The sequence below is a fragment of the Macrobrachium nipponense genome, chromosome 4, assembly GCF_015104395.2.
Source record: "Macrobrachium nipponense isolate FS-2020 chromosome 4, ASM1510439v2, whole genome shotgun sequence".
NCBI lineage: Eukaryota > Metazoa > Arthropoda > Malacostraca > Decapoda > Palaemonidae > Macrobrachium > Macrobrachium nipponense.
Genome location: NC_061100.1, coordinates 93,936,961 through 93,960,163, shown reverse-complemented (window position 1 = coordinate 93,960,163; position 23,203 = coordinate 93,936,961). Strand labels below are relative to the sequence as shown.

Here is a 23,203-nt window from a genome sequence, read left to right as displayed (position 1 = left end):
ATACACAAAACCCCTATCTAAAGATTATTATTACTCATCTTTCACAGATCATCATATTTGCAGATAAGTTCACATACATATTTTATTCTTTTTAGGAAAAATATATATAGTCTTTGCTTTTAAAAAGAGGCGGATTGCATTATTTTTTTTTCGTATCGACAATTTGCCATAAAGTTTCCCAAAAAATCGCAATATTCCAAAATATAAATATTATTCTTTATTCTCGAAAGGAAAATATAATTCCGGAATGTGGTTACAGTGGAATTTTAATTTTTTTTTTAAATTTCTTAAATTTCGTCGTTTTCTGACGCATTAATAGTTTATTGCAAAGGCCACAGAGGGCGCAGAGAGTCTCAGAAAAACGGGGGGAGGGGTGATACTGCAATTATGACGATGTGGCAACTCTTGGACCGGGAATAAAAGGCAACGCTATAACAGATCTGAGGAATCCACAGTAACTCTTAACAGATTTTGTGAAATTTCATAGGCCTAATTACGGAACATTCGTCATTAGGCCTACACAAAGAGATTACAGATATTAAATCTAAACAATCTAAAAAAAATTAAAGTCATATAATGTTCAATGACCATTAGAGATCATTATTATTACAGATTTTAAGACTAACAAAACCTGAAGAAATTCAGCTCCCAAAATAGAAGTTGAATTATGTAATGGTCACAAAGCACCATATATATATATATATATTATATATATATTATATATATATATATATATTATATATATAGTGTCCATAAAGTTCCAGTACCATTCTCAGCAATAAATACTTTTAATGGTACTGGGACTTTATGGACACCCTGTATATATATATATATATATATATATATATAATATATATATATATATATATTATATATATATTATATATATATATATATATATATATATATATATATATATATATATATATATATATATATAAACTCCATGACCTGAAAGAATATTAAAGTATATTTTCTCCTGTTGCCTTTCTTTTCTTATACAAATGCTTTCACGATTCACACAAACAAGTCACGTAGTGGATTTGTGGCAAGTTTAATTAGATCTCAAGTGGAAAATGACGCTAATTTTTGTATTAAACTCTGGCAATCATTATTATCACTATGTGAAATAAGTAGCATTTTCAGGCAAGGTGAGATTCCAACTGGATGTCATTTAATTTCTTTTAATATAAATTATATATCTGTCGTTGATCTTCCTTTTGTATTTACAAACAATAAATATTAGGATCACTGTAGCAGAAATGTATGAAAATTAAAAAAATATAACAACATTATACGAATCTTTCGAAACAGTAGTACTAGTAACAAAAATGACCACACGGGACTGAAATTTTGTTTTATTTCTTTATTTATTCTTTAGTGTTGGCTAAAAATGACTGAGCAATGTTAATTCCAATCTGTTTTCAACTCTCCTTATTACGTGTAATCAGTAACAAAAATCCCTCAAGGAAAATCATAGCAAATCTATGGAACATATCAAAGGAACACAGAACTCCAATACTATAGGTTTTGTCGTTTTTCAAATCAGCCTAAAGTGTGGTTTTGGTGCAGTGATTCTCACTGAGGTTTTGTACCCAAAGGTTTGTCATTCTCACTTGGAGTAGCTTGAATTTTGAAGTGGTTTTAAGATCACGAATGAATTTAAATCTAATGTGATATTAGACCTGATTACGGAAAAGAGTTAAAGTGGATGGCTGGTTGACAGCTTCTGTGGCACGAATTACTTTAATTTCTCAGCTTTCAGTGCTGGAATTTTAAAGTGTAGCCTGTTTTGATTATTATTATTTTTTTTGGGGAAACTTAAGACTAATTTTAAGTGATTTCGGGTGAATCGAGTTGCCTGGAAAGTAAATTACTTAGCGACAAAGTCACTTTGGTGACAAGAACTCCTCCGTCAATCCACGAATCCACTATAGACTTAATTTCTTTGCCAACCTTCGATACGATTCAGGAGATAACAAGCGGCAGAAACGATCAATCACAAGCAAGAACAATAGAAGTCAATACTCCAATTTTCTCTAAATTGCTGTGGATTACTTCAAAAGAACACGGGGAAAAAAAAGAAAGAAGTTATCCTACATCTATCATGATCACGTTCCCGAGACAGCGAAAACATCCTCTTAATCGATACCGACGAAAGCCACAACAGAAACGAGTATTGCTATTTTTTTTCAATTTGAAATACCAAAAGTCGTTTTTCTAAAGAGACTCTTATACTCTTATTCCTCCCGTACGTGCGCAAAAACGCGCACACGTGGCTGTGTAAAAAAAAGTGCGTATGGCACGTATACACACACAACACAGGCAGCAGAAGCGCGTGAGTGCGCACATACTCTGATAAAAGTGTTGAGAAATTTTTTTTACATTTTTTTTTATTTTCGTCTTCACTGAAGCCTTAACTCTAATGATCACACTTCATTTGTCACAGTCGGAATGTCTTTAGGTCCACGGGGACAACTTTCTGTCGGCCGAAACGAAAAAGAGAGAAAACTCTTAAAAAGAGAGAAAGAATTAAGCTCTAAAGAATGTTTGCCTTTTGGTAAACTCCTGTAGAGCATTGTCGTAGGAAACTCGTTCATATATAAACGCTTATTTCCCTTTTGTGCGGGACGAAACTTGAACAAATAAAACAAAAAAAATTTATAATGACAATATCCTTCGTATCAGGAACCTAATTAACGTTCGACCTGAACTGAATTTGTATAGGCTTAACTTAAATAACAGAGAATAGGTCTAGCTCTCGACGCTAGCTAGAACTTTTTGATTCAAGCAGGTGACGAAGCCAAAGTGTTTTTTTTTTTTTATGTTTTTGTTTTTCATGTCCCGTTCGAGTCTATATAATTATTGAAAGAATTCTGGACCGGGAACTCGCAGATATCTGCGTGTTTGGTTTTGAAATATATATATACCCTTTTTGGGGAACCTCTGTGGTGTGAATGTGAGCACAGAGCCCTTTTTTTGTCTTTTTTTTTCACATATATTCCTTCATTTTGAGCCTTCCCGGGAATGGTAGCTTCCCAGGGAAGATGAAATCATCCTTAACTGTGTTCCGGGCCTCTGATTGGTCTAGGCTCAGTAGGTCTAGGAATCCAGCCGTTTCTTCTTCTTCTTCTTCTTCTCTAGACTTTCATGCGAGATGGAACCTTCATCTGGAGGCCGTCGTCTTCTTCGTCCTCCCACTCGTCGTCTCTCAGATAAGGAGACTCGCGACCCATCTCGTACTGCTCCTCGTCTGCAAAGACAAGGAATGTTTAGTGATTTAGCACCAGCAACTGTCATGATTATACATTTCTGGTTTAACGAGCCTGATCTTTAACAATTGTTTGAATCGGTCAAAATGTATCCTGATTTAGGACTGAAATATATAATCGTTTTAACTTATTAATAAGTCTAATGTTGATCTGTTCTGCATTCTGATGTAGAGGCCTACTTCACGAGTCATAATTCAGCTAGATCATTACACTCATTCAAAATGGATCCCGGTTCAAAAGAATTGGTGTAAAACGTAGTTAATTGGTTAAGTTATACGTTAATTAGACCTGTCTTGAATGGGTGGCCGGTGAAAATGTCACAGGGAAAGAAGGTCACAATTTTGGCTATGAAACAAAGTCACAGGAAAAGAATGTTACATAATTTACAGTCTTTTGTTTATTATTAATTCGGTAATCCCCAACAGGGCTCGTACTAAACACGCCGCAAAGTTGGATACACTGAGTTTTAAAAGCCTAGGGGATCAATATAGGTAGGATTAATGTGACTTTTTCTTGTGACTTTTCCTGCGACTTTTTTACCTGTGACTTTTTCCTTTTTACCTAGATTCATTGAATATACCATAGGCCTACATCAAGAGCTAGACTTCTCATCGATCTGAACGCTTAACACCAAGAGCTAGACTTCTCATCGATCTGAACGCTTAACCCAAGAGACAACATTCTATCTTCCAAATGAATCAAGAACTAGTTTCATGTCAGATGAATTAGATAAAATAATTTAGATAAGATAAAAAAAAAAGAGGAGGTGGTTTCCCCAGACAAGGAACCAACCGTTGGCGAGCGGAGTCTTGGAGTCGATGGCATTGAGAGTCGGGTCGTGGTGTCTCTTCCTGTCAGGTGGACCCCAGTCGGGGCTTGTTCGACACAGCTGCTGAATTCGCTGTAGGAGAGAGAGAAACATATAGAAATATAATTCTAGTATACATAGAAATATACATAGAAATATACAGAATTGTCGATAATTTGGGAGAGTTCCTACAATTGACAAGTGTTTCGGTACTAGGTATCGAACGCAGGTCTATGGTTTTTCTTCTCTCTCTCTCATATTCAAAAAAGACACTTTAAAGGTCTTTTTATAATAAATACATATACATTATATGTAATTTATGTGCAGAATCAATAAAATTATATATATATATATATATATATATATATATATATATATATAATACATATACATATATATTTAGCTCAACATACTTGAATTTACTATGATCTATGGTTTAGGTGCAAGTGAGGGACGGTATTGGCGAATTTCAAAAAGTCACAAGATATATATATATATATATATATATATATATATATATATATGTTATATATATATATACATATATATATATGTGTATATATATATATATATATATATATATATATATATATATATATATCTCTCTTCTCTCTCTCTCTCTCTCTCTCTCTCTCTCCTCTCTCTCTCTCTCTCTCTCTCTCTCTTCATATATATATATAATATATATATATATATATATATTATATATTTATATATATGTATATATATATATATATATATATATTATATATATAGAGAGAGAGAGAAGGAAGTGGAGAGAGATAGAGAGAGAGAGAGGAGAGAGAGAGAGAGCACTGAAGCCTTGATCAGTTCGACAACCAGAATTTGATGCTCAGTTTAAAAAAATATTCAATAAAAGAAAAATCAGTGAACATGATAATATGCTCATAAAAAAAGTCTAATTTAGATATCCAGTTGCAAATATTATTTAAAGTCTCAACTTTTATCAAGAAAAACATCCGGAAAAGAGCTGAGGTTTCACTCACAGCTTTCAAAGGACCGCTCTTATGCAGGATGAGCCAAATGGCGCGAATCGGAACGGCCATGATGCACGAAAAGGAGATGAACCATCCAAGAATGTCCGCCCAAACTGGATACTTGTAATCACCGTAGGTCGATGGCCTGTAGTCGACGAAAGTGAAGATCAGGATAATCTGTGGAAAAGAATAATGAAAGAGTTGTAAAGTCATCACTATAAAGATCTAAGACTAGGCCTATTGATTCTGTGAGTTTATATTACTTCGAGATGGGAGGATAATAAGATGACAGTTTTTATACATATGATTCTATATGATAGCAAGTGGGATACTTTACTGGTTGTTTTTTTCCTAATTACATGAAAACATTAAAATTCCCTCCAGCAACGTGCTTTATAGGCCTAGGCCAAGTGGCAGTACGTTTTAATCTTTTTAGGCCTATGATTCTATATAATGACAAATGGGATACTTTATTGGTTGGTTTTTTCGTAATTACATAAAAATATTAAATTTCTCTTCATCAACGTGCTTTATAGGCCTAGAACAAGTGACGGTAAGTCTTAATTAATAATGGTCTTTTTAGGCCTATGATTCTATATAATGACAAGTGGGATACTTTACTGGTTGCTTTTTTCGTAATTACATAAAAATATTAAATTTATCTTCATTAACGTGCTTTACAGGCCTAGAGCAAGTGACGGTAAGTCTTAATAATGTTTTTTGTAGGCCTATGATTCTATATAATGACAAGTGGGATACTTTACTGGTTGCTTTTTTCGTAATTACATAAAAATATTAAATTTCTCCTCATCAACGTGCTTTATAGGCCTAGAGCAAGTGACGGTAAGTCTTAATAATGGTCTTTTTAGGCCTATGATTCTGTAGTGACATGCAGGACACTTTTCTAGTTGTTGTTTTCTCAATTACAAAATAAATGGATTAAACTTCCGGTTTGTCTAGATCTTCTACAATTATCTTCTTTTGAAACATACTTTATAGGCCTTGTGCGAGTGACAGTAGTCTCAATAATGCCTTAGGCTTAGACCAATCAGAGACAGGTGAGTCTTAGACCTACAGGCCTATGAAGAGCCTGACTATTAAGAAAATGAAAAAGGCTGTGCCGGCAGTCTTACAATAATATGCCTTAGACCGACCAGAGTCAAGAGATCATACAGTTATAGGCCTAGGAAGAGCCTGAGTACAAAAAGTTAAAAGATGGTTGAGTTTCTACTAGAGCTAACATCTTCGGTAGACCAACAGATTGTAGAACCATAGACCTATGAAGAGTCTGGCAATATAATATAAAAATAAAAGAGGTTTGAGACTCTAGACTCAACAGCAGTTCCTGGAAACAAAAGAACGAACTTCGTAGGCCTACTCACGAACACACTGGCCGGGGTGATGTACTTCCAGACATACTTCCAGTAATAGTAAGGAGGCGGATGGTGACCTAACATGGACTTGATGTCATCCATGAAGTTATCGACCCCGTAGACCCAAGTCACGGCGATGAGCTGTGGAGATAAGTAGAGGAGATAAATGGAGGAGATAAGAAGGGGAGATAAATGGAGGAGATAAGTAGAGGAGATAAGTACAGGAGACCTTACAGACCTTACAGACCTTACAGTTCGTTCGGGTTGCCCCAGGTCCCTCAGTGTGAGGCGCCTCTAAGGTCTACCAGAGAGTTGCTAGTACATCTTCCGGTATATTTTGCATCTTCCAATCTTGGATGGTCTGGGATGCAGTTTAGATATTTGTCGAGCTTATTCTTAAACACATCTACGCTCACTCCTGATATATTCCTCAGATGAGCTGGCAACGCATTGAATAGACGCTGCATTATCGATGCTGGTGCGTAGTGGATTAATGTCCTGTGCCTTGCTTTCCTTATTTTCCTGGTATAGTTTTGGGCACTATTAATCTACCTCTGCTTGCTCTTTCTGATATTTTTAGTTCCATGATATTTTCTGTTATTCCTTCTATCTGTTTCCATGCCTGAATTATCATGTAGCGTTCTCTTCTCCGTTTCTAGACAATATTTTAAATTTTAAGATTGTAGTCTTTCACCAGTAGTCTAGGTCCTTAACTTCTTCTATTCTAGCTGTAAAGGACCTTTGTACACTCTCTATTTGTGCAATAATATCCTTTTGATAGTGTGGGTACCATATCATATTGCAATATTCAAGTGGACTACGAACATATGTTTTATAAAGCATAATCATGTGTCCAGCTTTTCTTGTTTTGAAGTGCCGTAACAACATTCCCATTTTTGCTTTACATTTTGCCAACAGAATTGCTATTTGATCATTGCATAACATGTTCCTATTCATCATCACACCAAGGTCTTTAACTGCTTCCTTATTTGTGATTGTCTCATTATTAGGTCCCCTATATGCATATAGCTTTCCTTCTCTGTCTCCATAATTTATTGATTCAAATTTATCAGAGTTAAATACCATCCTATTTACCTCTGCCCAATCATATACTTTGTTAAGGTCTCTTTGTAGAGCGTTCCTATCTTCATCACAAGTAATTTCTCTACTTATTCTTGTGTCATCAGCGAAACTACTCACTACCGAATCCTTAACATTACTGTCTATGTCTTCAATCATAATAACAAACAATATTGCAGCTAGCACCGTACCTTGTGGCACACCGGATATTACCTTGGTTTCATCCGATTTCTCATCGTTTTGCAATAACTATCTGTTTTCTGTTGTGTAAAAATTCTTTTAACCATCTTCCTACTTTATCTACGATATTGTGTTTTCTAATTTTCTTTGCTAATATATTATGGTCTACTTGTCAAAAGCTTTTGCAAAGTCTAGATAAACCACATCTGTTTCATTCCGCTTTTCATATTTTTGAATATGTTCTCACGGTGGACTAACAGTTGGGTTTGTGTACTTTTTCCGGGTACGAAACTGTGTTGTCTATATTAAACAAATTATTTTTATTAAATGTTCATAATATTTTTCTTCATTACCCTTTCATACACTTTCATAATATGTGATGTTAGACTCACAGGCCTATAATTACTTGCCTCTAGTCTTGATCCACTTTTGAAAGTAGGGGTGATATATGCTAATTTGGGCTCATCATAAATCTTGCCTGTATCTACACTTTGTCTTAATAATATTGCAAGTGGCTTTGCGATAGAATGAACTACTTTCTTTAACAAAATAGCAGGGACTCCATCCGGCCCTGCAGCAGCTCCATTTTTAATTTCATTAATTGCCTGCACAATATCAGCTTCATTAATTTCTATGTCAGCTAAATATTCACTATTTTCGTCCTTACTTCTATATCATTATCTTCATTATTCTATTCTAGGGTGAATTCTCTCTTTATATCGTTCTGCCAGTATGTTGCAAAATTTCCTTTTTTTTCATTTCGTGTTAATCTCCCTTCAATTCTCAGAGGGCCTATTTCTATTCTTCTTTTATTCATCTTCTTCGCATATGAGTATAATAGTTTGGGGTTTTGCTTGATATTTAATAGGGTTTTTTCTTCCAAGTCCCGTTTTTCCTTTTCTTTTGATTGTATAATCTTTTGTTCTGCATTTTCTATCTTACTTTTTAGTTCTATACTTTCGCATGCTTTTTTTCTTTTGCAAAGACCTTTTTTTCCACTTTCTGATTTTCTGGAACAAGATCCTTCTGTCCTCTTGGTATGCATGAATGATGTTTACTTTTCTTCTTCGGTATATATTATCCACTTATTTTTCTCCAATATTTTATATAATATCTCCGTATTTACCCTTATGTCATCACTTACGAAAATGTTATCCCAATCTTTGTTTAATTCTTCATTAATTTCTGACCATTTTATATTTTTACTGTAGAAGTTGTATTTTCCATATCCTTCCCACTTTTTCATTTCTTGCTTATCTCTATTTTCACCTGCTTTGGAATGAACTGTTAATTCTATGACATTATGGTCTGAAATACTCGCAATTATTAAACTATTATTTCTTTAACATAATTCATCTCGTTCACAAATACTAGGTCTAAAGTATTTTCCTTTCTTCTTGTTGGCAGGTGATTTATTTGTTGAATGTTGTATTCTAGTAGCATATCTAATAGCTTTTCAAATTGCCTCTTATCTTCTGCACTACTATTACTCTCTTTTTTATATGTATAAGTACAACCACAATCTCCTATTCGTTCTTTCCATTCTACGAAAGGAAAGTTGAAGTCACCAGATAGGAGAATAGTCCAGTCCTTGTGATTTCTACATATATCATCCAATTTTTCAATTATTAAGTCAAACTCTTTAGTATTAGGAGGTCTATATATTACTATGTTCATCAATTTTTCAGATTCAAATTCTACGCTATTAGTTCACATTCTGAGTTACTATATTTTCTCATATATTTTTCCTTGTTTTTTGTCTTTCCCATATATTGCGGTTCCCCCTTGATTCTTATTTTTTCTATCTGATCTATAAGTTTGGAACCCTTTTATTTGATCATCATTCCCAGTCTCTTTGGGAATACCATTTTGGTTTCACTTATAGGGTTCATTATATCTATTTTCTTTTCATTTTGGTTAGTTCTTCTAAGTACTCTATTTTTCTTTTTGAGTTACTCGTAACTAAACCCTGCGCATTCTCACTATGATGGTTTGCGTGTTTTCTCCTTCATTTAATATTGGTAGTAATAAGGATTTCCCATGTCTCTTTCCTTGTTCTGGTATGTTGTTCTTTTTTTCATTTCCAGAAATTCTGACATTAAAAAATCCAACTTTTCCATAATATTTTGATCTTCCTTCATCATAATTATTCATTTTGTGTCTGAATCTGCAATTTTTCTCGTTTCTGCAATATCCTCTTGCATAATAAATACAGTTATTATCTCTTGAGTAGAATTTCGGAGCTGATGCTTTGAAATTTTTGGCTGACACCTCTGCATATCTCATTGGTGGTTTGCTTTTCTCTTTTACCTGATATTCTTGATTTCTCTCTTTATTTGTTTCTTTCTTATTTTGGATCTTATTACTTGGTTGGTTATTTATTTGATTATGATTCATGGCTACAGGGTGCATATATTTGCATTTTTTGTCGAACTTACATCCTTTTCCTTCTTTTAGGTTTTACATATTTTTGGATGCAGATCTCTGCAATCATCCCCCAATAGCCATCTAGTATGCACATTTACCATATATTTCATAGTTTTGACATACCTTAGGATGTTTGTAGTAACATCTTTCTCCAAATCTGCAATTCCCTCTTTTCAAAAGGTTGCAGATTTTGTCTTTCTTGTCTATTTTTTCCTCTTTCCCGTCATTGTGTAGATCTGGGTAGAGCCTCTTCGGATTTGCTTTTCTGTTGTCATATCGTAATTTATTTCTTCGTAGGGTATGCTGCTTTATTGCCTCATATGTAGTATCAATGAGTATCTCTGCATCCATACTTTTATCTTGTTCTTTGTTTTCCTTATTTTTTTCTGTCATTTCATTTTTGTTTACTTCTCTTCCGTTTTCCTTTTCTTCTTTTTCTTCTTCTTCTTCCTCTTCCTCTTCTTCTTCATCCTCAACTATTTGTACATTCAATCTTGATTTAATAACATTGTCTATCCATGATAGACATGTTGAACAAAAAATTCTTGTATCTTTTCTCAAATCTTGCATTACCTCAGCACACTGTGGATGGGTCGGAATGTTGCATGCAGCACATTTTCTGATTAGGTTTTGTGGATTGACTATGCTATACCAAACCTTACACAGTTTGCATGCTTTTGGCATTCTTTTTCCTAATGCATCAATTAGGATATTCACAAGATTTACCTTATTCATTTTCTTTGTCGGAATATGTTGGTTTATGTATATTTTCTTTATGAGTCTCTTGACCACTTGGATTTTATTTGGAACTTCTTCAATTATTTTCAAGATGTTTTCATTAGATTTGTTCCAGTTTGAAGGATTATATCCTTCTAATATATCTATGAATGCTTTTGTATCTTTTTGGTTAGGACTGTTGCTGATTTCATAGATGAGAAATGCCAGTTCCCTTCCTGCTACCTCATCGTATTGCAAATCCGCCAAGCAAGCTAAATTACGCCACCTCTTCCCGCAGTTGGAACTTACTGCCATCTTGTTCTGATTTACCGTATTACACTTGATAAACTAACTTAGAAGACGCTTTATCCTACTATTTTCACACTAATCTTATCACCGATAGTTCACGAACACTTCTAGATATTTCTCAAATTCTAGTCGTATGTTAAACTTGTGATATCTGTTGATTAATCTGACTTCACGCGGGTACGTCTCACCAAGCAAGATGGCTACTACGAGAGAGGGTAATTAGTTGTAGTGCTTAGTTGCTGGATTCAGGTGCAGAGCTGAGTGTTAGGTTAGCATTTTGTTGCGATTATAGGCCTATATATATATATATATATATATATATATATATAATATATACATATACATATCACCACATCAAGGAGTTCCCCAAGGAAGCCACTGGGGACTAGAGTGTTTTTTTTTCTTTTTCACAGACATAAAACTGATTTGAAACTTGCATCAGGAAAAGAGTTTTAGACCAGTAGAAGAGAGGGAATATGCTCTGTCTCACTCTGTCCCTTTCTGTCTCTCTCTGTATGTATATATGTACAGAGAGAGAGAGAGAGAGAGAGAGAGAGAGAGAGAGAGAGAGAGAGAGAGAGAGAGAGAGCAGAAACCAGACACTTTTCAAATGCTCACCTCCACAGATATTAAAGCCTAGATGCCGCATCGGCCGCTAGCTGAATAAGCTGGCGCACGTCATCAGGCCCGCCATCTTGGCGCGGTAATTCAAACAATGCAGCAGGCTGCAGTATATGACGTTTTTTCGCCACTATTCGCTTAATATTGCACGGATTTTCTTGTCTGATGGCTCGTTACAAAGCTTACATAATTCCCTACAAGGATCTAATAAAATAAAGTTGTTCCTTATTGTTTGAAAGTTAACTTACAATGACTTTGTTTTAGCAGGTAGGGGGAAGGGGGCTAGTTGTACACAAATGTTAATATTTACCCATAACTATTGCTGTAAACAATAATTTGAAATGCTGTGATAAGACAGCCTACGAAAAAAAATAGTTAAAACAATATTGTTTAAGGGCCATTAAGTCAATAGGGTAAATCGTGTATGTTGGACACTAATTTGATGTTTCTAGATTTCTTTCACTGCATTATAGCTATGTAATATTAAAGTGTTAATCTGGTCCTTGTAATAAGAACTAAATGGCCAAGCAAGACACATAATGAGTTTTTGTTGATGTTTTGATATAGCCTGCTAATTTCATATCAATGCATATAGATTATCATTACAATGTAGTATCATTAAACTGTTGGAAACAGCAATGAAAAAAAACTTGTTTAAACTGCTGGGAATATTTATAAATAAATGCACAGATGTACAATAAATGTTATATATACATTCAATGTAAGAACAAATATCATGAAAATAAATCATTGTGCAATACATTTTGAGAGTTGTTATTTCAAAGTATAGGCTTAATGACCCATAAGGCCACCCATAGCTTTAAATTTATACATGCGACCAAACCAATGAACAGTTAGCTGAAAAAAAATTAGACTGGCCGTATGATTGTGGCCTAGGGTATACAGGGTTGCTCGTCAGGATTGGCTCATTTTGGCAATTTTGGTCTATAGGTGGGTCCCCTTCTGGAAGGGTAGAAGTATAGAGATGGCCCAGGCCCTTATCCCAAATAAGGTATAATAATTTGGGTCCTTGACAACACAGGTCTAGAGATGAGCTATATTGAACTGTTAATGCTTGCCATAATGATATATCCTAGTCTGAGCAAATTAAAGGTAGTTTTGTGAAAAATTTAAGTTCTATATAATTATTTCACCATATAAAATTAGGTCTAGAGATAGGTCACTTTTGCCACTAGACGAGGTCTCTTGATACCCCCTAAATTTTCCAAAGCCAGGTCTAGAGGTCAGAATTCACTGAGGAGCATCCCGTTCCAAGAAATTGGAAGAACCAACCCACCCCCCCCCCCCCCCCCCCCCCCCCCCCCCCCCCCCCCCACCCCCCCCCCCCCCCCCCCCCCCCAGGCTCAAAGGAGCAGGCAGAGATGCAAAGGCTAGATAACACAGAAATCCTAGTTATTCTAGGGCCTACTTTAGTTTATTTTAGGCTCAACCCTACAGTTTTATGACTTAAACTTGTAGGCCTGTGCCAAAAATTATATTGGGGGATTTTTTAACAGAGCACTTCGAGAGACAAAGATTTTACTTAAGTTGCACAGATCCATAGCTGTAAGCCTACTTTAGTAATCTGTCTTATCACAGCATTTCAAATTATTGTTTATAGCAATAGTTATGGGTAAATATTAACATTTGTGTACAACTAGCCCCCCTTCCCCCTACCTGCTAAAACAAAGTCATTGCAAGTTAACTTTCAAACAATAAGGAACAACTTTATTTTATTAGATCCTTGTAGGGAATTATGTAAGCTTTGTAACGAGCCATCAGACAAGAAAATCCGTGCAATATTAAGCGAATAGTGGCGAAAAAACGTCATATACTGCAGCCTGCTGCATTGTTTGAATTACTGCGCCAAGATGGCAGGCTTGATGACGTATGTCCGGCCGGCCGATGCGGCATCTAGGCTTTTATATCTATGCTCACCTCTACACAGCCAATCATGAGGGCGGAGTAAGTGCCCGAATAATTATCCAGGAGTTGGAGGATGTACATTCCATGCCCAGAGCACATACTAATGCCCAGGGCGCAGCCCAGGGCACAGACTGCCATGCAAGTTTTCCTGAAAAAAAAAAAGAATATTTAGTAATTGTTTATAATATATCAATTTTTAAATTAGAAAAATAAACTAAGTTTTTCTGGTTATAAAGGGAGAATATTTCTGGTTTCTTGTGTCTTTTTGAATAAGATCATTTACTTGTAAAGTATCCTTACTTGTGAAGTTCCTTAACTTGTAAAGAGTTCTCACTTGTAAAGTCTGCTTGTTAAGTCTCCTTACATGTAAAGTCTGTTTACTTGTATAGTCTGCCTACTTCTGGTGTCCCCTTACTTAATGTCTACTTATGTGTGAGGTCTTCTTACTTGTAAAGTCTCCTTAATTGTAGTCTCCCTACTTGTATTGTCTACTTAATTATAAAGTCTCTTTGTAGATTCTCCTTACTTATAAGATATCTTTGTAAAACTTGTAAGATCTCCTTACTTATAAAATCTTCTTGCTTGTACAACTTGTAAAATCTCCTTACTTATAAAATCTCCTTACTTGTAAGACTTGAAAAATCTCCTTACTTATAAAATCTCCTTACTTATAAAATCTCCTTACTCATAAAATCTCCTTACTTACAAAATCTTCTTACTCATAAAATTTCCTTATAAAATCTCCCTGTAAAACCTGTAAAATCTCCTTACTTATAAATCTCCTTACTCATAAAATCTCCTTACTTATAAAATCCCCTTACTTATAAAATCTCCTTGTAAAACTTGTAAAATCTCCATACTTGTAAAATCTTTTAAAACCTGTGAAATCTCCTTACTTATAAAATCTTACTCATAAAATCTCCTTACTTATAAAATCTCCTTGTAAAACTTGTAAAATCTCCTTACTCATAAAATCTCCTTACTTGTAAAATCTTGTAAAACCTGTAAAATCTCCTTACTTATAAAATCTCCTTTCCCATAAAATCCCCTTAATCTTGTAAAACCTGTAAAATCTCCTTACTTATAAAATCTCCTTACTCATAAAATCTCCTTACTTATAAAATCTCCTTGTAAAACTTGTAAAATCTCCTTACTGATAAAATCTCCTTACTTGCACAATCTCCCTACCCTTAAATCTTGTCAAAAGTCTCCTTACTTATAAACAACAACAAATGCCCTTACTTGTAGTGTCTCCTGATGCCCAGGACATCAATGACACAGGTGATGACAGTCTGCACGATGGTGAACTGTGACCCAAGACCTAAGGTCAAAAGCATCACGAAGAAGAGGCAGGACCACACGGGCGAGAAGGGCAGACGTGCCACGGCCTCTGGGTATGCGATGAAGGCCAGGCCAGCTCCTGGAAAGAAGTCACACATATATTTTAATATATATGTATAGTGATTTCTCATCCTTGTAATTTTTTCAGCCTGAAGATGAGGTTTTAAACCTCGAAAGCTCGTAATATTAAGAATGTTCTTCCTAGTCTTGGCACTATTATTCATCATCAAGCTATATATATATATATATATATCTATATATATATATATATATATATATAGATATAAATATATATATATATATATATATATATATATTTCTATCTATCTATATATATATATATATATATATATATATATATATATATATATATATGTATGTATGATCATGTCATTCTATAGTGCTCATACATTTCATATATTCACGTACCTATCCATAACCGAAATTCATCAAGGAATGAATGAATAACTTAATAAGTTAGGTAAAAATTCACTGACAGTAACAAATAATCACACGGTTAAGTAATTGTGTGAGGAATCATATGAGTAAGCAAGTAATCAAATGACTTACTTTAAATCTGGGACTATCCTGTCATTTCTAGACCTATCCTAAACTGCCCCGTTGCCTAAGACTTACCCTGGGCGGCCACTTCCGAAACTGGCACCCCTAACTCATGGGCCATGAAGCCCACGATGCCAAAGATCACAAATCCAGAGAAGAAACTCGTCGAACAGTTAGCCACTGCTATGAAGATGGCGTCTCTGGGAAAGGAAGGGAATAAAATAAAGATGGTGATGAAGCTAATATATATATATATATATATATATATATATAATATATATATATATATATATATATATATATATATATATATATATCCAATGTAGCACGAAGGTCCACGTACTCGAGAATATCCTTAAACCCACGGCAGAAAGGTGAGTGAATACCTAGGGATTTGGAACAAGGACTTTCGTGGTTTATTCTACATTTTCAAGCTCATACTGAATATAATAGAAGCTGACAGACCTTTATATACAAAAACAGAAAGGGGAGGGGGGGGCGGGGTTTCCGTTTGTTAATCTGGGTGGCGTGTTCTCTAAGCAAAAGAGACAAGGAGAGAGGATCAAGGGACAACAATCCAGGATGGAGATTTAAATTCCTTGTTGACGTGGCTTCAATAAAAATGGATTCCAACAGATACCTATATATATATATATATATATATATATATATATATATATATATATATATATATATATTTGTTTATATATATAGTTTATTCTCAGATACAAGCACACATAAGCCCACATATCCACATCTAAACACCTTAAACAAAAACACATCTAAAAATAAGTAGAATGATCTCTCCTCAATTTAACTCTCTAAGGAAAGATATACCATTCACTAACCTTAAACAGTTATTGTTGAACTTGTTGTAAGAGGCCAGAGTTATAAGCCCACCCCAACAGGGCCCCAAGGAGAAGAAGATTTGCATGGCAGCATCAGCCCAGACCTGGGGAGAGAGAAAGATGTTCTAAGCTTTTTATGAAGTGGTCAAGAGAGCTGCGATATTACCCAAATGTTCCGGAGCTCTTGTGATGCCTGTCAGTCCATCAGAAGTGGTCAAAGGGTCAGCGATATTGCAAAAATATGCCATAAACCTAGTGATGCATGTCAGTCAGTCACATCAAGCACTAGTCTATTGGAATTCTCTTAGTTCTATAGTTTTCCCTGGGTCTTACTGTCTTCCAGTCATTGCAAGATAGGGTGTACGACAAAGCAATTCAGTTCATAACTTTGGTAATCGAGTCTTTTATGAGTAGCAACAGAAAATTTGATTTATGAAAATTATGGTGCAAAGCCTAGCTTTGTTGCGCTTTTAACCATTCTCAGGGTTTGGGAGAATGAAAAAGAGGGAGTTGGAGTAACTAGGTAGCAACAAAGAGGGAAGGACATTAGAATGGAGGTAAAGTAAAGCGCTACAAATCAGGCGCAGCTAAGGGCTTAAGGGACGCAGCTACAAACTTTTTTCAGGGCCTCCAGTTCACCAAATCAGGCACACTGATAGGATTATATTCCTTTGGAGGCAATGATCCAGCTCACCAATTCAGGTGCACTGACAGTACTACACTTCTATTGGGGCAACAATCCAGTTCACCAATTCAGGTGCACTGAGAGCACTATACTCCTATGGAGTCAACAATCCAGTTCACCAATTCAGGTGCACAGAGAGCACTATACTCCTATGGAGTCAACAATCCAGTTCACCAATTCAGGTGCACTGATATTTCTATAATTCTGTAGAGGCAACAATCCAGTTCACCACTTCAGGTGTCCTAAGAGCGCTATACCTCTACGGAGCATCAGTAACAATGATTAATGTACTCTTGGCTTACCCTGGCACTGAGCAACTTGCTCCAAACTGGCATGATGTAAAAGGAGATTCCGTTGAGGCAGCCCGGAAGAGTGATCGCCCTGACGAAGAGTATGATTAGCACCATGTAGGGAAATAGCGCGGTGAAGTACACAGCCTGTGGAAGAAGAATATGAAGAATAAGAAGAAGAAGAAGCAATGAAAGAAAGGCAGTAATAATGATAATCAATGATAATTCGCCCTCACTTCAACTTTGATTTATACTGGTTCCCTAAACCTAACCTAATCTAAGCTAACTTCTCCTTCTGCCTTGTAAGATACACCAGGCATTTCTGAAACTTGTTGGTAATTGAAATCTTTTTTGCTATATATTTATCCTTTCAACTATTATACAGAAGATTTTTTTATAAGAGATGATTAAACATATGACAGCTGAAGCTAACCTTCATAAGCCTGAGCTAATTGCACGTTGCATCTTCAAAAGTTGTATGTATATACATTCTTGTATAGGCCTATAGATATATGAATCGTGTTACTTATACAAGAATGACTTCTTAATATCCAATTCTCAAACTTTAAGACAAAAATATCATAATTTCACATCAAATTCACAATCTTGGGAGTAACTTACACAATAACTTGCACAATAACTTATACACATTATCTAATGCACCTAAATTGTACGACAGAGTGAATAGGCCCACCTACCTTGCCCATACTGGAGACGCCCTTGAAGAGGCCGAGGAAGACAATGACCCAAGATAAGATGAGACAGAGACACAGGTGCCACTGCAGGCTGTGACCTTCTTCGTCATGGAAGCCTTCTGAAATGTCCAGCATGAAGTTGCTGGAAAAGAGATATCACACGGTTAATCGAATGTAATGTTGAAATTCCTGGAAAGGGATGAATAAACAAGAAGAATATAGTTGCTGGAATGGAAAGCTAAAATTCCTGGAAAAGGGAGGTAAACAGGAAGTCTAAAGTTACTGGAATGGAAACCTGGCATTCCTGGAAAAGGAAGGTAAACAGGAAGTATAAAAGTCATGGGAACCGAAAGCTGTAGTTACTGGAAAGAGGGGAAAGGATATTATTGTCAATTTTAATCGACAACTGGAAAAATTGGCCAAATGAAAAAGATGTGGTTAAAAACCTTGTAATGCACTATTATAACAACAATGACTGACATCTTCTGAATATGATAATGATAATAGTGGAGGACCTACTGGAAAAACTCGTCAGCTGGCATCTTCATGCTCTTGGCTGTCACATTCAAGTTCTGCCACTCCTCAGGAGTCACCTCTGTCTGCAGGTAACACGTCCCATTGGGAGCCATCAGCCCTTCGTGGGCCGTGCAGTTCTTGGTGTCGAACCTGAAAGAGTAAATAACAACTTCAAAATTCAATTCTTACTCCCTACACAGAGGTATGTGGTTGTATTTCACTTTGTGTGTAAGTTGGGAGGTTCAAAAGTCAATTTTTTACTCCCTATTCTGAGGAAAGTGGTTGTATTTCAATTCGTGTGTAAGTTTGCAGGTTCAAAAGTCACATTTTTTACTCCGTGTTCAGAGATATGTGGCTGTACTTTACTTTGTATTTAGGTCAGGAAGTTCACAAACGCAATCATTGAGTCATATATTAGTCTAGGTTTGTGTGCCAATCGAATACGACAATAAGAAGGACTACAAAGGATGTCAAAAGTGACTTTTTTTACCACCTGCACTGAGGTATATCTACATGGCAGATGAATACGTAGCCGAAATCTGATACGTGTGATTGTGGATGTAAGTCAGGAGGTTCAGGAACATATTCATGTAGTCATTATATCGGTCTGTTTTTGTGTCAATTAAATAGATATTTAGAAAAGCTACATAAACATTCAGCTATGCTACATAGGTACGTCATAAAAGTTTGAATTCATATGCCCACGCTAGTCAAAACTCTGATGATAGAAACGTTGAGCTCTTAGTTAAACTGATACTGAAACCTGAAATAGGCTGATTATAGGTCTACTGACAGGCGTGGACCTCAACAAAGCAAATCAGAGGAGGACTGACCTTCGACATGCAGCAGTGTTGTACCAGTGGTCGCAGGATTTCCACGGCACGTCGGCGGTGAACGAGGAGAAGAGGTAGAAGAAGGCCCAGGCGATGATGACGTTGTAGTAGAGGCAGATGAAGAAGGCGATGATGAACATGCCGATCCCTACCCCTTGGAACAGAGGCACCACTTTCCAGATGGTGATGGGTCCTTCCTGGCCGTACTGGCCTAAACTCAGCTCGAAGAAGAACAGGGGGACTCCGGTGATGAACAGCATCACGACGTAGGGGATCAGGAAGGCGCCTGCGGGAGGTAAGGATTAGTTATTGTCGCGTCCATGGTGTGAGACTTTCCTGATGAGATCTCTAGTCTGGCCAATAGCCATTCAGTCAGTGATCTGAGGCGTTTCTAATGAAATCAACAGCCAAATAGCTATTCAGTCAGTGTTCTGAGACATTTCTGATGAAAGCAACAGCCAAACAGCCATTCAGTCAGTTTCTGATGAAATCTCTAGTCTGGCCAATAGCTATTCAGTCAGTGATCTGAGGCATTTCTGATGGAATCAATAGCCATTCAGTCAGTGATCTGAGATGTTTTTGATGAAATCTCTGGCTAAACAGCTATTCGGTTAGTGTTCTGAGACGTTTCTAATGAAACCAACAGCCAAACAGCTATTCAGTCAGTGATCTGAGATATTTCTAATTGATATGATAGCCACTTAAAGTCCTAATAGCTATCTAAGACACTTGTGATGAGAACGAGATCAACAGTTAGCTGATACACTAATGATGAATTCAACAGCCAAATAGGTAGCTGAGACTACTAAATTTAAATGACCAGAAGTGTACCACCTCACCTCCTCCATTACGATAGCAGAGGTAAGGGAACCTCCAGATGTTGCCCAGGCCCACGGCGAAGGAGAGGCAGGACAAGATGAACTCGATCTTGCTGCCCCAGACGCCCCTCTCGTCTTCCCCACCGGTGATGGAGATGCTCCTGTCATCGTCTGCTCTGTTGACGGTTATTCGGATCTCGGCCACGTCCGTCTCAAGGCCTCCCTTCTGCGATCGAGGAGAGAAGTGAAGTTCATGAGATCAAGTAGACATTTTTGTACTTAAAACATGGACATGGAATGCTACCTTCTGGTAATAGGGCAAGATGGAGAAATGGATAATATTTTGTCCCTTCTGTGATCGAGGAGAGAAGTCAAGTTCATGATATCTAGTAGAGCCTCTTGTACTTTTAAACATGGACATGGAATACTACCTTTCTAGTACTAGGGCATTTTAAACATAAGAGATGAAATCTAGGGCAAGATGGAGACATGGATAATATTTTGACCATTTTGGACTTTTTATAGGTAATGTCCAGTTCCTTCCGCTATATCATCTTCTCTATAATCCTCTCTCTCTCTCTCTCTCTCTCTCTCTCTCTCTCTCTCTCTCTCTCTCTCTCTCTCTCTCTCTCTCTCTATAGTAAGCAGACTGTGCCAATATATTCTAGACCGAATCTGGCCACAGAAAACTGATGAAATGAATCACAAAAATATATAGAGAGAGAAAACTAATAATAATAATAATAATAATAATAATAATAATAATAATAATAATAATAATAATAATAATAATAATAATAATAATAATAATTTACTTTTCTCGGTTCCTGACCTAAATCGAGGCAGATTCTGGACCGTGACCCAAATAATCTGTAACTTGGGAACGAGTCACCCAACGACCCCTCTCCTAATCAATAAGTTGTTCTCTCTCTCTGTCTGTCTTTATATGTTTCTTTCTTTAAATATAGTATTCTCTCTCTCTCTCTCTCTCTCTCTTTATAAGTCTCTTTCTTTGAACATAGTATTCTCTCTTCCTCTTTTTATAAATTTATGCATATCTTACATTCTCTCTCTCTCTCTCTCTCTCTCTCTCTCTCTCTCTCTCTCTCTCTCTTTATAAGTTTGTTTATTTTTACATCGTATCGCCTATCTCTCTCTCTTCATGTTTCTTTCTTTAAACAAAGTATTCTCTCTCTCTCTCATTATATGTTTATTTAAGTACATACTGTATTCTCTCTCTCTCTCTCTTTCTCTGAGAATGAACATTAAAACCTGCTCCAAGAGATAAGTGAGCACACGATGTCTCCTCTTAGGATGGACTAATAAGTCTTTGAGACATCCTAATCCTTGTAACTCTCTCTCTCTCTCTCCCTCTCTCATTTACCCATTAGGTCGGCTCGTAGTTACAGGTACTGTACGCATGTATAAGTGAATTCAAATCTCTATACTTTTACGGGTTTACAGATATTTTACAGAGGTACCCTGGATGTAAATGTACTTCTAAAAGAATATTTTCACGTATTTATTTATATTTTATACATTTCCGGAAGTTATGGGATGCATGTATACACACACACACACACACACACACACACACACAAATATATATATTATATATATAATTAATAAGGATATATATATCTTATATATGTTATACTTAACTCATTACACACACACACAAACACATATATACAGCGTGTCCATAATGTCCCAGTACCATTACATGTATTTATTGACCAGAATGGTACTGGGACTTTATGGACACACTGTATATATATATATATATATATATATATATATATATATATATATATATATATATATATATATATATATATATATATATATATGCGTGTGTATGTGTGTGTTAGCTTGCGTCTGTGCTTCTCTGAAAACATACACGAGAGTGAGAGTTCTTTCCATTAGCTACAGAAAATCTATAGATCCAGGCCCTCACCGCGCCCCATTTAGATTGGGGCTCACGCAATGGAGAACTTTTACACTTACAAAACGGAGTGAATAGGATTATTAGTGTTTCCTTAGTCAGCTGATTTTGATTTTTTATTTTTTTATTTTTTTTTTGGCCTCAGTTATTTAATCACGTTATGTATATATTAATGACTGAAAGGGCGAAGTTATCTTTCTTGTAGGAACGAGTGTTAATTTTCGTGCTATTTTCTCTGCTCTAGTTTGTATGTCAGTCTACAAATATCCCTTTTTAAGATTTTCTCTGGAATTTCTGCATTAGTTCTCTAATAAAAATTCCTTGCATTTTAATGCGCTTTTTATCTATTTATTAATTCGTTCATTTATTTTTCCTCTTTTTAATAAGTGAGATTTCCTCTTTCTGTATTTCCACTGACCTCTTATTTCCTAAGGAATAACATAATATTCTTTGGAAGTTTGAATTTCACGTCAGTGGCCCTTTTGGTGTGCTTGTTCCATACAAATAGGGTTCATCTTCTGAATATAGTAATAATAAAATAATAATAATAATAATAATAATAATAATAATAATAATAATATAATAATAATAATAATGGATGGTGAGCTAACTGTTTCTTTCATTAAAAATCTGTTGCTTATTCTGTCTAACCAACTGAAATTCAAACACAGATCTTTGGACGTAAGGAAAACTAGGTTTTTTTTTTTTCACTTGGGTTAACTGAGGGAAAAACTGGCTGTTTTCACACTCAGAGAAACCTGAAAACCAGGAAAGATAGCCAGTTCTTTCACCCTTAATGTCTTCTGAGACTCAAGGAATACCTGTACGTACGAAATCGTACACTCCAGCCAACAGCTTTTGTGGATTTTGAGTGAAAATGCTCTTTAAAAGTCAGTCTACTTCTGTACTGACTGACTGGCCATTTCTCAAGAACAGCTGCTGGCAGCAACCTGTTAACAA

The 23,203-nt window shown here is 35.8% G+C and overlaps 1 protein-coding gene across 1 annotated transcript in view; it reads right to left on the bottom strand.

Moving 5' to 3' along the window:
• Positions 1-1,816: 1,816 nt before the first annotated feature.
• Positions 1,817-23,203, bottom strand: part of LOC135211026 (sodium- and chloride-dependent glycine transporter 1-like) — a 58,344-nt gene continuing 36,957 nt past the window's right edge. The window contains exons 2-14 of the mRNA XM_064244060.1: positions 20,320-20,524; positions 19,481-19,766; positions 18,651-18,797; positions 18,135-18,273; positions 17,449-17,583; positions 16,462-16,565; positions 15,689-15,813; positions 14,954-15,131; positions 13,724-13,859; positions 6,461-6,592; positions 5,088-5,255; positions 4,065-4,173; positions 1,817-3,253 (exon numbers count right to left, since the gene is read on the bottom strand). Of these exons, the coding sequence (XP_064100130.1) occupies positions 3,141-3,253; positions 4,065-4,173; positions 5,088-5,255; positions 6,461-6,592; positions 13,724-13,859; positions 14,954-15,131; positions 15,689-15,813; positions 16,462-16,565; positions 17,449-17,583; positions 18,135-18,273; positions 18,651-18,797; positions 19,481-19,766; positions 20,320-20,524 (1,977 nt within the window). The 3' untranslated portion in view covers positions 1,817-3,140. The remainder of the gene's footprint in view (positions 3,254-4,064; positions 4,174-5,087; positions 5,256-6,460; positions 6,593-13,723; positions 13,860-14,953; positions 15,132-15,688; positions 15,814-16,461; positions 16,566-17,448; positions 17,584-18,134; positions 18,274-18,650; positions 18,798-19,480; positions 19,767-20,319; positions 20,525-23,203) is intronic.